The sequence below is a fragment of the Sarcophilus harrisii genome, chromosome 4 (genome assembly GCF_902635505.1).
Source record: "Sarcophilus harrisii chromosome 4, mSarHar1.11, whole genome shotgun sequence".
Taxonomy (NCBI): Eukaryota; Metazoa; Chordata; class Mammalia; order Dasyuromorphia; family Dasyuridae; genus Sarcophilus; species Sarcophilus harrisii.
Window position 1 is genome coordinate 284,227,197 of NC_045429.1, and position 12,924 is coordinate 284,240,120.

General features: G+C 47.9%; 2 protein-coding genes across 9 annotated transcripts in view; both read left to right on the plus strand.

The window, feature by feature from the left end:
• Nucleotides 1-26: 26 nt before the first annotated feature.
• RXRB (retinoid X receptor beta) lies at nucleotides 27-8,163 on the plus strand. 4 transcript variants are annotated; one of them, XM_023502906.2, is made up of 10 exons: nucleotides 27-185; nucleotides 1,458-1,705; nucleotides 2,094-2,250; nucleotides 2,773-2,952; nucleotides 4,181-4,353; nucleotides 4,766-4,895; nucleotides 5,094-5,226; nucleotides 5,351-5,442; nucleotides 6,501-6,606; nucleotides 6,832-8,163. In XM_023502906.2, exons 2-10 carry the CDS (start codon nucleotides 1,640-1,642, stop codon nucleotides 6,977-6,979), a joined length of 1,185 nt encoding a protein of 394 aa, XP_023358674.1. In that variant the 5' UTR covers nucleotides 27-185; nucleotides 1,458-1,639; the 3' UTR covers nucleotides 6,980-8,163. The 4 variants fall into 4 exon arrangements, with proteins under 4 accessions (XP_023358674.1, XP_012404418.1, XP_012404417.1 ...); XM_012548963.3 differs by lacking the exon at nucleotides 27-185 and adding an exon at nucleotides 342-443; XM_012548964.3 differs by lacking the exons at nucleotides 27-185; nucleotides 1,458-1,705 and adding an exon at nucleotides 201-443.
• A 1,044-nt stretch (nucleotides 8,164-9,207) lies between these two features.
• The window catches only part of COL11A2 (collagen type XI alpha 2 chain), a 34,960-nt gene continuing 31,243 nt past the window's right edge, over nucleotides 9,208-12,924 (plus strand). For all 5 annotated transcript variants that reach the window (XM_012548951.3, XM_031965062.1, XM_031965063.1 and 2 more), the window contains exons 1-2: nucleotides 9,208-9,472; nucleotides 12,663-12,812. In XM_012548951.3, coding sequence (XP_012404405.2) covers nucleotides 9,241-9,472; nucleotides 12,663-12,812 — 382 coding nt within the window. In that variant the 5' untranslated portion in view covers nucleotides 9,208-9,240. The remainder of the gene's footprint in view (nucleotides 9,473-12,662; nucleotides 12,813-12,924) is intronic.

Genomic DNA, 12,924 nt, shown 5'->3' on the forward strand with positions numbered 1-12,924 from the left:
CAGCCGGAAAGAACGGAGCGGCCTCCTCCACCTTGGTAAAGGGCGGAAACTAACTCAGCAGCTTCCTGGCCACGGTGCTGCCATCTTGGTTTAGGGCAAGGAGAAGTACCTTGTTCCGCCAGCTCTGGCGCCCCATCCCAAGACCCTGACAGTATGTTATCCTTCTCTTCCGATTCCAGAACTCTGTAGGTATCTTCCCCCAAGTCCTCGCACACCTCCTTCTGGGGACCATGCCATGGGCAGCTTTGCCCTCCCCATCGATCCCTTCCCTAGCGCCCATGCCGCAGGGCAGTGTGGGCCTGTGGGGGAGCGTGACGCGAAGCATTGTGGGGCCGGGACCCGGTGGTAGCGGCGGCGGGTGGAGGTGGCGGCCGGAGAACAACAAGCCCCGGAGCCGGAGCCGGGGGAAGCGGGACGGGACGGGATGGGCGACAGCGGGCGGGGTGAGTGGTAGGCAGGGTAGAGCCGAGCGGGTATGGGGGGGAGGCGGGGGGCGGGCGAGCGACGGTGGTAACTGCATGTTTTCTTCCCCTTCTACATCCACCCTTGGGTGTCTTTGCCTGCCGCCTCCCCTCCCCCCCCCCGCCGAACGCCCAGTTTCGGGCTCATCCAAATGCTGGGAAGATCTTGCTTACCCCTAAATCCGGAGTCTCCGTGGGACGGGGAGCGCGGCCGGCACTCTGGGTTACTCAGAGGGATTGGAGAGAGGGAGGCTGGGGGGCGGAGCAGGTGTCAACGAGGGTCAGCATCTTGCAGGCTCCCCCTTGGGGCGAACTTGACCTCCGGGTTCGGGCTGCAGCGGCCGGGATAGCGGGACTGCTTGTGTGCTGCACTGAGCCCGGCGAGGCGCCGGCTCACTCCCCACTAAGTCCGGCTCTGAATGGCGGGTCCGTCCTTCTATCACCCAAAGGCCATTCCTAGCGCCGCCTCATGCCTCCAGCCCTTCTCCGGAGAAACTGTAGCTTGGGAGAGCCGCGTTAGAATGTGGGCATCACCTCTTGCCGGCTTTCGGGTCCGGAGCAAGTCACCCTTGTTTTCTGGGCCTCAGTTTCTTCACATGCAAAATATACCTTTAAGTTGAGTTCCAAATCTTCTCCCAGTTCCAGAAAAAGTTTGTCATGTTACTTCTATTATCCCTTCCCTCCTCTCCCTCTTCCCTCCTCCCCCAAGGAAATCCAAAGCGCGCTGCACCTTCCTAACCAAAAGCAGGGTCTCATCCCTGGTCCTGGCCAACCAAAAAAATGATGAAAGGCTAAGTGTCTTCATTTCGGGCGGAGGAAATTTAGTCTCTAATTTTGTATTCCCAATGCCTACCACAGGGACTTGCACATAGTAGACTCTAAATAAATGTTGAATTTGAATGGAAGTAGTTGACCAGCTGAAGACTGACTATCTTTTTTTGTTGTTGTTTCTCGCATCTTTGTCTCTGTTTCTCTCTTTCCTCTCTTCCCATCCAGACTGTAGAAGCCCAGACAGCTCCTCCCTGAGCTCGTCCCCACAGCCTCCTCCCCGGGGGGGCCCTCCCCCTTCTCCTGGGCCCCCCCTGGCTCCCCTACCCTCTGCAGCTTCATCCCTTCTAGGAACAGGAGGCCCATCCCAACTCCCACTTGGCTCCCCCTTCCCTGTCATCAGCTCCTCAATGGGGTCGCCTGGGCTGCCTCCCCCAGCCCCTCCTGGACCCTATGGCCCTGTCAGCAGTCCCCAGGTGAGCTGTTGTGATTCCATGATCCTCTTGAACTATAATCTGATCCTTGACCTTGGTTTGAATTTTCCTATAATCTGATCATCTTTTATGCCAACAGACCCTAGTGTGAATCTCTCTTCCTTGTGACCTCTGAACATCTCGATCCATGATGTCCTTAGTCCTTTTTTACCTTTCAGTATAACCTTCCAGTCACTCTTAAAGTTGACAATTGTATTTTGCTCCCTTGCCTTTCCCTTCCCATCATCCTTGGACCTGTACTCAGTCTCCTCTGCCCTCTTTTCTACCTCAAAACATAGACAGACAGATCATATAAGAAAAAAGTAGATTTAGGCCATTGTGACTTTCACCACCAGCCCTCCCAACAGGTATCACTGTAATATCCCCTCAGATTAACTCCACAGTGTCACTCCCTGGGGGAGGGTCCGGAACCCCAGAAGATGTGAAGCCACCATTGTTGGGTGTTCGAGGCCTACACTGTCCACCTCCCCCAGGAGGTCCAGGGGCTGGCAAACGTCTTTGTGCAATCTGTGGGGACAGGAGTTCAGGTATGGTGTCATGGGGTCACTTAAAGCTCACAGTGGAGAGAAGGGCCAAGCCATAAGGAATTGGTGGCAGTTAGAACTTAAATAAATGACTAGTGGTCATCTTTAAGAGGCAGAGAAGCAGTCTGGTGAGAGCTTTAGGACCCAGGTGGGTGAATTGGAGAATATGTCCCACAGATTATCTGGTTAAAGGTTAATGGTAAAGAAAAGGCAGCATGTGTATATGAAGTAATGGTGTTAGAATGAGATGACCTGAATTTGAGATCTGGTTCTTTTATGAACTGGAGCATATCACTTGGCCTGTATGTAAAATGGGTGTAATTAAACTTGCATTTGGCTGTAAGTAAAATGTCAGTACCCCTGGGTCTGGTCCCTATTCTTGTTTTAGACAGCACCATGGGGCCCATGTTTGCAGGGGTTCGGAAGGGAAGGTGATTAGTCTCTACAACCTGGAATCTTAGGGTGGGGAGTGTCTCTTTCTATTCCCTTGTGATCCCGTTTCCTTTTCATTACCTGCCATTTTAGGCAAACACTATGGGGTCTACAGCTGTGAAGGTTGTAAAGGTTTCTTCAAACGAACCATCCGAAAGGACTTGACCTACTCATGTCGGGACAACAAGGATTGCACTGTGGACAAGCGGCAACGGAACCGCTGTCAGTATTGCCGCTACCAGAAATGCCTTGCCACTGGCATGAAGAGGGAGGGTAAGAAGACAACTTTTTCCAAGCTAATACAATTCCCACTCTCTTCTCATTCCTTGGCCTTCTTTCTAATCCTTCTTCATTGAAGTTATATGGGGGAAGTGGATTAAATGTCCACTAGCCTATATTTTACAATCTTAAAAGAAAGAGAATGAGAACCAGAGTAAGGAAACTATCCCATCTGCCCCTTTCTTCCTCCTCAACCATGTGTTTTCTTTCCTCATTTCCCCTTCTAGTTGGTCTCCCCCAAAGATTCTGATCTTGTTTCTCTACTTTCTGTCTCAATGGTTTTTTAGTGGGTGGATAGTCCCTCTGGAACTCAGTTAGCTAGGCTAGCTCTTTGACTTTCTCTGAGGTTCTGCCTGCTCTGCCACTCTATCAACCACTACTCTCTAGAACAGATGGCTTTTCTGACCTTTTTCTCCACTCTTGCTGTTTGTTCTTTGATCCTGTAGTTCAAACTTTTCTTCTCTATGACCTCTGAGGGATTTTTCTGTCCCCAGGTGGTACAAGTTTTGAGGAGGCTTGGGGCAGTCTTATTTCTTTTTTCCTTTATGATCTGAGAGTCTCACTATATGAATCCAAATATATCAACGCTGGAAGGCACTTTAGAGAACATCCAGTCCATACTTCTCATTTTAATAGATTGGGAAACAAGCTCATCAAGGAGGTAGTGACTTGCCTAAGGTCACAGAACCAGAACAAGAACCTGGGTCTCTTGAAAACTGCAGGTTCTGACATTTTTTCCAAACATGGACTGATCAAGCAGTGATATTTTTCCTCAACTGTATTGGGAATCATTTGACCTGTGTTCTGGTACTGGCTCTATTGCTTGCCTGGTACATGATTTTTATCACTTAACATCTCTGAGACTAAGTTCCTTCACATATAAAATTGGAGTGATGGTACCTTACCCTCCTCATAGAATTGTGGGGAGGATCAAATGAGATAATATAAAAATGCTTTTTGAAAAACTATCTAAATAACAAAATGTTATGGTCTACTTATAGTTTTTCTGACTCTGTTAGGTGACCCCTTCTTCTCCTTCCTACTCTCTCCTTTACCAGGTCACCCATCCCTACCTTATCTACATTCTCTAGTTACCTTGTTGGTTCTCAGGTATCTTAGTTTCCTACAACCCCCAAGAACATGACTGACTCTTATGCTGATTCCCCCTCCCCAATAATCCAAGTCTGACTTCCCATCCATTTTTCTTCCTCCACCTTCCCAGCGGTACAGGAGGAACGTCAAAGGGGCAAGGAGAAGGACGGGGAAGGGGAGGGGGCCGGGGGGGCCCCTGAGGAGATGCCTGTGGACAGGATCCTGGAGGCTGAACTCGCCGTGGAGCAGAAGAGTGACCAGGGCGTAGAAGGGCCCGGGGGGGCCGGGGGCGGCGGCAGTAGCGTGAGTGACCAGGGAGAGACCCATCCTCTCAAATGACACTGGGGGGAGGGTGTTCTTGAATATATGTCTGAGGTCCCCCTAACTCCCAATAATCCAAATTGAAGCAGGAATTTCTAGGGTAGGAATGCTTAAGACACATAAGCAAGCTTCTCTCTTAACCCCAAAGTATATTCTTCCCCTCCTTTTCAAACCCTCTTCCCTCTCCCATCCCTCATTTCCATCCCAGCAATAAGGAATAGAATAGAAATTTAAATGATGGGAAGACACTAGCCCCTGTGGGGGGAGAGAAAAGGGCCCCATTGGGCATCGGGGGAGGGAGAGAATTATGTAAGAAATGGTTCATTCTCACAAGAGAATGTGAGAGTGGGTTCTAATATTTCCCCAACCCTTTGTATACTCATTTTTACTTCAGCCAAATGACCCTGTGACCAACATCTGTCAGGCAGCAGACAAACAGCTGTTTACATTGGTTGAGTGGGCAAAGAGGATCCCACACTTCTCCTCTCTGCCTCTGGATGACCAGGTCATCTTACTTCGAGCAGGTCAGTGATTTCTATCATCTGATCTCAGTGACCTTATGACCCTGACCCAACATGACCTCCTGGCTTCCTGGGACCTTTACCCTAAGTCACCTTTAGTTGGACAAATTGTCCTGAATAGGGAAACTCACTGCCCCCTTCAACTTCAATAACTCCCTAGCCTGGTCTCTGGCACCTGACCGAATGGCCTCTGCCTCTTAGGCTGGAATGAGCTGCTCATCGCTTCCTTCTCCCATCGTTCCATCTCCGTCAGGGATGGCATTCTTCTTGCCACAGGACTCCATGTTCATCGAAACTCTGCTCATTCAGCTGGTGTTGGAGCCATTTTTGATCGGTCAGTGTTTCCTGGGGCATTCATGGACTAAGCAGTTGGCTGGTACAGAGGAGGATGTGGGGTGATTTTTTGCTGGTTGGCTTCCTGAGATGGATAGAAGTGTGACTCCCATGCCTTACCTTAGGGTGCTGACTGAACTGGTGTCCAAGATGCGTGATATGCGAATGGATAAGACAGAACTTGGCTGTCTGAGGGCAATTATCTTATTCAATCCAGGTAGAGAGATATACTTGTGTATGAAATACCCCTACCCCTCCTTCCCCCACTCTCAATCCTCAGATTACTTAGAGACCTCCAAGTAATCAAGCGCCCTCTCCCTAAATATAACTTTCCTGTTATGGAACATTTTGTAGTAGTGGAAAGAACTTCAGCACTTAAAGACCCTGGGGTGAAACAAGGTTACCCACTGTCACCATTATTATTCAGTGTTAGCTTTGGCAATAAGAGAAGAAAAAGAGATTAAAGGAATTAGAAATAGGTAAATAGGAAACTAAATTATCACTCTTTGCAAATGATATGATGGTATACTTAGAGAACCCTAGAGAATCAATTAAAAAACTAGTAGAAGTAGTTCACAACTTTAGCAAAATTGCAGGATACAAAATAAATCCACATAAATCATTAGCGTTTTTATATATTACCAACAATGTCCAGCAGCAAGAAATATAAGGAGAAATTCCATTTAAAATAACTGTAGATAATATAAAGTATTTGGGAGTCTATCTGCCAAGGTAGTCAAGAACTATATTCACACAATTACAAAACATTTTCCACACAAATAAAGTCAAATCTAATGTCTTGGAAAAATATCAAGTGCTCAGAGGTAGGCTGAACTATATAATAAAAATGACAATACTACTTAAATTCATAAAGACCCAAGCTTAAGTCCTAGGTTTGCCAGTTACTAGTTATGTGACCTTAGACAAGTTACTTCTTTCTGGACTTCAATTTTATGTATAAAATGAAAGATTTGGACTAGATGATCACAAAGATCTATCTCTAACAGCTTCTAAATTTCAAAATGCATCCTGTTAGCTTGGATGGGGACAGATATCCTATTTCATAACCCAGAGACATTTTTTCTTTCTAGAAACATGGAAAAACAAAATAGAGGCAATACTTGTAAAACAATACTAAATGTAGAGGTAGAGGGTTCCCTAAGAGTGAGTGATAGGGGGAGGACCCTTAACCTAAGGCATTACTCTTATCTTCTTCTTTCAGTTGTTTTCTTCACTTAATTCTCTCCCATTCTACTTCCTCCTTCCTTCCTGCAGATGCCAAGGGCCTCTCCAACCCTGGAGAGGTAGAGATTCTGAGAGAGAAAGTCTATGCATCTTTGGAGTCATACTGTAAACAGAAATACCCTGAGCAGCAGGGACGGTGAGATGGGAGGGAGATAAGGCAGGGAAGAAGGAAAGTATTTGTGTCAGTAAAGGGAGGAAGAGGGATGGGTAATACCAGTAATGGGTGTGTGTGAGTGTGTGTGTGTGTGTGTGATTTGTCTGTCTGTCTGTCTCTCCACACACATTTTTATGGAGGGATTTCTGATGTTCTTCCCTTATCTCTTCTGACCTACATCTCCTCTATTCTTCTCTCCCATCCCAGGTTTGCAAAGCTGCTCCTTCGCCTCCCTGCCCTCCGCTCTATTGGCCTCAAGTGCTTGGAGCATCTGTTTTTCTTCAAGCTCATCGGGGACACGCCCATTGATACCTTCCTCATGGAGATGCTAGAGGCACCACACCAGCTTGCCTAACATTGATACATAGAGGGAAAGGGAGGGAGGGCGGGCAACTCTCTTCTGAAGGGAGGCTGGAATGCAAGATGGGCCCCAAACTATAGGAGGTGATGGTGGGGAAGAAATCTTCAGGACTTTGGAAAGAGAACAAAACTAAACTGAAACCCCCAGGGGGGTTACAGCAGTTCATCTGATACCACCATTCAAAGAAACCCTAGAACCCTGAAAGAGATGGGGTGGTCTCTGTCTTCAGCTTGCCTGGTCCTCTAACTTATAGAGGATATCCAAGATTTGAACTGAGTTCTCTTATTGGTAAAGGAATCCCCCATCTATTTCCCTCAATACAGCACCGGGGATCTGCTGTGCTTTTCTCCGAGGATCCCCTGTCTGGGGGACCTTTTGAAATCTTCCCCTTCCCCATTTTTTGAATAAGACATTTGAAATGGGGGCTCTGTTCTTCACCTAGAGAAATGGACACTGGGGGGCAGGACCCCTCCAAGTGATGATGGACATTGGCCATGATACACACCTCTCCCTTAGGAAGACATGGAAAGACTATGGGAGATGGTAATTAGTGACATCATAGCCTTGCTTTTCACATCCTTTTTATGGCCATTTTCCTTTCTAGTCAGATTGAAAGAGAATAAGATGGGAAGAAAATAGACTGGCTTTTCCTGTCCTTGGTTTGCTGAGGTTTTCCAGGAAGAGCCAGAGCTTAGTTTCAAACTTCTTCCCACTAGTGAGAGAGAAACATTTTAGGGAAAGGGTATAGGTTGTATCCATCCTTGAGGATCACCAAGCATGAGTGATTTTCCTCCAAAAACTTCTTTTCTACCTGCCCAATCTAGTTGGGCAGCCAAACCAGAGAGAAAGGTGATTTGAATAGGGAGCTGTTCAAGAGAGAGGCTTTTGAGATGATACAGTTATCATTGACACCCCCCCCCCCAATTCCTGATTACACCATTTCCCCCCATAATCATGTCTTCCCAGTACTCACATAAATTCTTTGCTCTGCCCTCCCTGACTGGGAAAGCTGATTTGAGGAGGCAGGGTTGCTGCAGGGATTGGAGGAAAGTGTCAATCCCAGGGAAAGGGGATGGGGTGTTTTCTGGGGCCTGCATGATTCTATAGGTTCCAGCTGTCCGCAGGACTCCCCCCCCCCAAAAAAAATGCTTTCAAATTAAAGCCGCTGCTTTTCTGGATATGGGGGTCTCTGTGAGGCGGGGTGGGTGGAGTGGGGAATAGGGACTAGGAAAAGGATGTGTTGTCCATAGGTGGTGACTTCAATAATGGGAGAAAAATAACCACTCCGATTTCCCTGACGCTGCAACGTTTCCCTAGGGCTTGAGGGGCCGGGACAGGGTGGGAGTGGGGGGGACAAGGAGTGCTTTGTCCGGGGGTGTGTGTGTGTATGCCAGGTTGGGGCGGGGCAGGAGGCCGTGGAATGGAGGGTGTGAGTGCGGAGAGTCGGCTTTCAAAGGTCCCTTGTTTCCTTGCCACCTCCGCTCCCCTCCCCGGTGGAGGCGGTGGCGAGCGGATAGTGTCTGCTCTATCCCAGCTTTTCACCCGGCGCACCGAGGGCTCCGGGCAGACCCTGGCAATGTGAGCCCCACTGGTGCAAAAGATCCTAGGACAGCGGCACTTTGTCATAATCCTGAGTCCATTTCTCCCAAACTGATTCTTTTCTGTCCCCTTGTACGACCCTTCTCTATCTCTTTTCTACCACTCTCTCAAAGTCTTGGGGCTACGTGCTTTGGTCTCTACTCTGCGACTCTCGGACTTCTGGTCTCTTCGAGTCCTTCATACTTTGCGTTCTCTTGATTCTCCGAGCCTCCGTCCTTCCAATATCCTGCCCATTACTATCTTTAACTTCTATAAATACCTGGACTCTGTAATTATCTCTGCGGGCAGGGGCGGGAGTGTATAACTATAAAGAACTGATTATAGGGGAGACCCCGCCCCCTGAAATCCCGACCCAACCCGCCAAAGCGGGACTGGAAATAGAATTCCTGGTTTCTCAGAAGGGGAGGGAGAAGGGGGAGGAACGTACCTGGGGCCCTAGAAAAGATGGAGATAAGAACAGGATGCTTAGATCCTTGGGAAGGCAAGAGGGGTAGGGTACCTGGGTCTCGGGAAGGCCCTGGTTCCCTTGGGCGGAGCTGGGATTTCCCCCTGAGAAAGTGTAAGGACGGGGTGGGATTTTCCCTTTCCGAATACGGGAGGGGCGTGGGGGCGGGGGCGGGGGCTCTTGACTGGTAGGGTGGCCGAGACACAAGTGCATGCAGCAGAGGAGAGAGCAGCTTCGCTGGAGCACTGACATCTTCCGTTCAGTGCATGGTAATCTTAAAGTTGGAAGTTGCAGCGGTCCCCAGCCTCCCTCCAACACCGCTTCCTGGCTCTCGGGAACTGGGTGTCCCGGCTGTCCAGTCATGGAGCGGTGCAGCTGCTGTAAACGTCTCCTGTTGGTCCTTTTGGTGCTGGGGCTGAGCGCACCTCTCCCAGCCCGAGCAGGTAAGTGAGGCCAGGTAATTAGACACCGCAATTGGGAGATGGAAGGAGCCTTGGATCTGAGGGTCAGGCAGGATGGGGCAATTAAATCCCTGGATGGTTGTGAATGTTAGGATCTATTGAGGATAGAGGACCCCTTAAAATTTCTGTACCTAGATGTGGGGCAGGATAGAATTCTGTGTGGAGAGTCCTGAGTCAGTATCCCTGGGGACTGGAGATGAGACATACTGCTCTGGGGAGGAAAGGCCAAGGAGATCGAGCCTGGGAGTCAAAATTTCAGGGCTGAGGGCAGGATGGACAGGAACACCTCCCATTTTACATCTTAACTTCCAAATAGCGGGTGCTGGAGAAGATGCATAGGTAGACAAAACTAGTCTGGGAGCTAGAAACACCTATACTTTTGAGGAGAACTGGAGAAGAGGTGGCAGAGTCGTCATTCAGAGACCTGAAATTGGAGGCTATACATTGGAAGGGGGGAGGGGTGTTATATAGGTGAACCGACTTATCCCGCTGACTATATAGGTCTCCTGGTACTTGGGAGCTTGAGGATACTGTTAGAGAAAACCTGTCCCTGTCTCAGTGTGTATTTTTCTCTCTTCTGGTAGTGTGGAATGAGGATGGGAGAATTAGGGGCTGAATCAAAGGTTGTGGGAGTTTCTGTGATATTTCCATGTTCCTTAGTTCTCTCTATCCCTGTTCTCTTCTCCCCCCGCCTCATACCCCTGCTTCCCTGTGCCCTTGCTGCTGCCACGCCGGCTGGCTCTGGAGAGCCCTGGGGTCGCTGCCAGCGGGCCGGACTGGGCTGGGATCAGGTGTCTGAGATCAGAGCCAACTCTCTGCATTCCTACTCCTCCCCTCCCCCTCTTACGTCCAAGCTTGCTTTCCTGGGACCCCAACGTCCAAGACCCCAGGCTTTCCCCCAGATTTCCTGAGATGAAAATATTCTGTCCTCAAGGGACCGCAGTGAGTATGGTTTCACCAGAGAAGAGACTGGAGAATAGACTCCAGGATCCCAAGTGCTGGAATGAGGGTTAGGATCTCCTTTGAAGAGATTAGGTACAGTGTGCATTCAATTTGCATATTAATTTATTCTCTTTCTTCCACTCTTTTTTCAAGAAGTAAAGCAGGTCAGAAATTGCAAAAAAAAAAAAGATTTTAGTTAGAGTACAGTAGGAAGAATCCCCAGACACTATGAAGTGAAGTACATAGAATCATAAGTTTAGAACTAAACTCAAGAATTCTTCTATTTCAGTCCCTGCTTTTTACAGATTAAATAATTGAAGCTCTGGGAGATTAAGAATTTTGCCCAAAGTTACAGATAGTAATCATCAAAGTATGATTTGAACACAGGGTCTTCTGAGCTGGCACTCAGAAATAGAAAATTTAAGGAATAAATTTCCAATCCCTAAAATTAGAATTTTAAAAAAAAAGCCTGCTTTTTTTCAGGACAATTTAAAGTTGAGGCAAGGGTAAATCACTCTGCCTATAATAATGTGTATGTGTGTGTGTAGGCATGTATAATACACAAATTTAAGGTGCCATATATACGTATATATATGTATATATATATTATATGTAAAATTTGAGATGGGGAACAAGCTACATCTTACTCTAATAATGGTTGTAAAGATGAAGTGCATAATGTTAGAAGAGAAGATACATTTCTCACTACCACTTGTGAACTGTGAGAACTCTGTGGGACAGGTATGGGGAATCAGTGGGGAGAGGAAAAAAGAGAGGGGAATACATGAGACCAGATGTGGGATGTGGGCACAAAGGTGGGGAGTCTGTGGGGTCAAATGTAAGGAGTGTATAGGGCCAAATACAAGTATTCCATGCTATAACATGAATCTAGTTAGTTGTAAGGAACTGATAGGGCTGAACAGCATTCTCTTGGATGCGGGGGGTGTGTGTGTGTGTGTGTGTGTGTGTGTATGGTGTATGTTGAGATGGATTAGAGTCTGAGGTCTCTTGGGCTTGAGGTCTCTGTGTGTGTCTGTCTCTCTGCTTCCCTCTGTCTCTGTGTCTGAAAGCTGCCCTTGTGAGTTGGTGTTTGCTGAGCTGCCACACTCAGGGGCCAGGGAGGAGTGGGGAGGGGGTGGGCAGTCCGTGGTTTCCCTAGCTCCAGAACTCAAAGGGCCTTTTCTCTGCCCCACCCTGCCCAGTTCAGCATTCCTGATCTCCTGGGCACCTCTGTGTGTCTGTGTCTGTCTCTGTCTCTGGCTCTGTCTATACACCTATCTCTGTTTTTCTGCCAATTTTGCTATTGGCATTTCTTCAAACTTGGTGCTAGAGTGAATTAGAGAGAAAAGGAACAGGAAGAGGTGACTTCTGCATCAGAGAATTTTGATAGCAGAAGCCTGAGTCTAAGAACAGAAGGAGGTGGTTAACTGGCTTCCTGGTGGTGGGATGGTGTTTTAAGCAAGATCCTTAAGTCGCAGGTATAAGGGAGGAGAAGCAGTGGGCCAACTGGTTCCTGGGCAAGAACTCTGACCATTGCTGATGGGTTCCCCAGATGTGTGGTGGTGGCTCAGGGCCCTGGGTCAACTCAGATTTCATGTGGCAGTTCCATTGCCCCCATTCCTCTCCTGATTCACTCCCTTTCTCCTTCATGCTAGGAAGCATGGACTTCATCTTGTATCTTTCTTCCCCTGTAACAGCCCCAGCATTGCTTAGGAATTTGCCACTTTCACATCAAACTTAGTTTAAATAAATTACTAAGACCCTTCTTTCTTCGAAGCTCTGTGTTCCAATTTCCAATACCCTCTCCCCTCTCACATATGCACACCTTCCTATGCCTAGACTAATTGATTCTCCAGATGTTGTTTGTGTCAAAGCTGGGATAAGGGCCAGAGGCACAGAGAGAAAGATATGGAGGAGAGGGAGAAAGACAAAGAGAAAAACACAGAGGCAGACAGACAGAAAGTGACACAATGAGACATGTAGAAAAAATGAAATAAATTGGGAATAGTGAGAAACAAATAAAAATAGAGAGGCAGAACACATATATGAAGACAGAAGGAAATTGAAAGGGACAGAGTGGGAGTTTCTCAATCTTGTGAAGAATCCTAAGTACAGATCTGCTCTGATCCAAGTTATTCCTCTCTATCCCAAATACCACCTTTCTGTGGCCAAAGCCAAATTACTTTCTTCATAATATAGTCCTTGCTTTCTGATCTTCTTTTACTTCCAGAGGCTCCCCCTGTGGATGTTCTCCGTGCCCTTCAGTTTCCCTTACTCCCGGATGGTGTTCAGAGGGTTGTTGGTGTTTGTCCAGCTGATGTGGCCTATCGAGTGACCCGGCCTGCCCAACTCAGCGCCCCTACCAGGCAACTGTTCCCAGGTATAGGAATAATGGGGAATTGGAAGAGAGCCAGGGACCAAATATGATAATGGAGGAAATATCAGATCCTGTCTGATAGGGATCTGTGTTCATTCTCCTTGTCTCTTTCTCT

What these genes read in the sequence shown, in the direction of transcription:
- RXRB (XM_031965100.1), top strand. Translation starts at nt 1,361, where the DNA reads ATGGAAGTAGTTGACCAGCTGAAGACTGACTATCTTTTTTTGTTGTTG. An exon ending in GCCCTGTCAGCAGTCCCCAG is followed by an intron (nt 1,706 to 2,093) that starts GTGAGCTGTTGT and finishes ATATCCCCTCAG; the next exon opens with ATTAACTCCACAGTGTCACT. An exon ending in CTGTGGGGACAGGAGTTCAG is followed by an intron (nt 2,251 to 2,772) that starts GTATGGTGTCAT and finishes CTGCCATTTTAG; the next exon opens with GCAAACACTATGGGGTCTAC.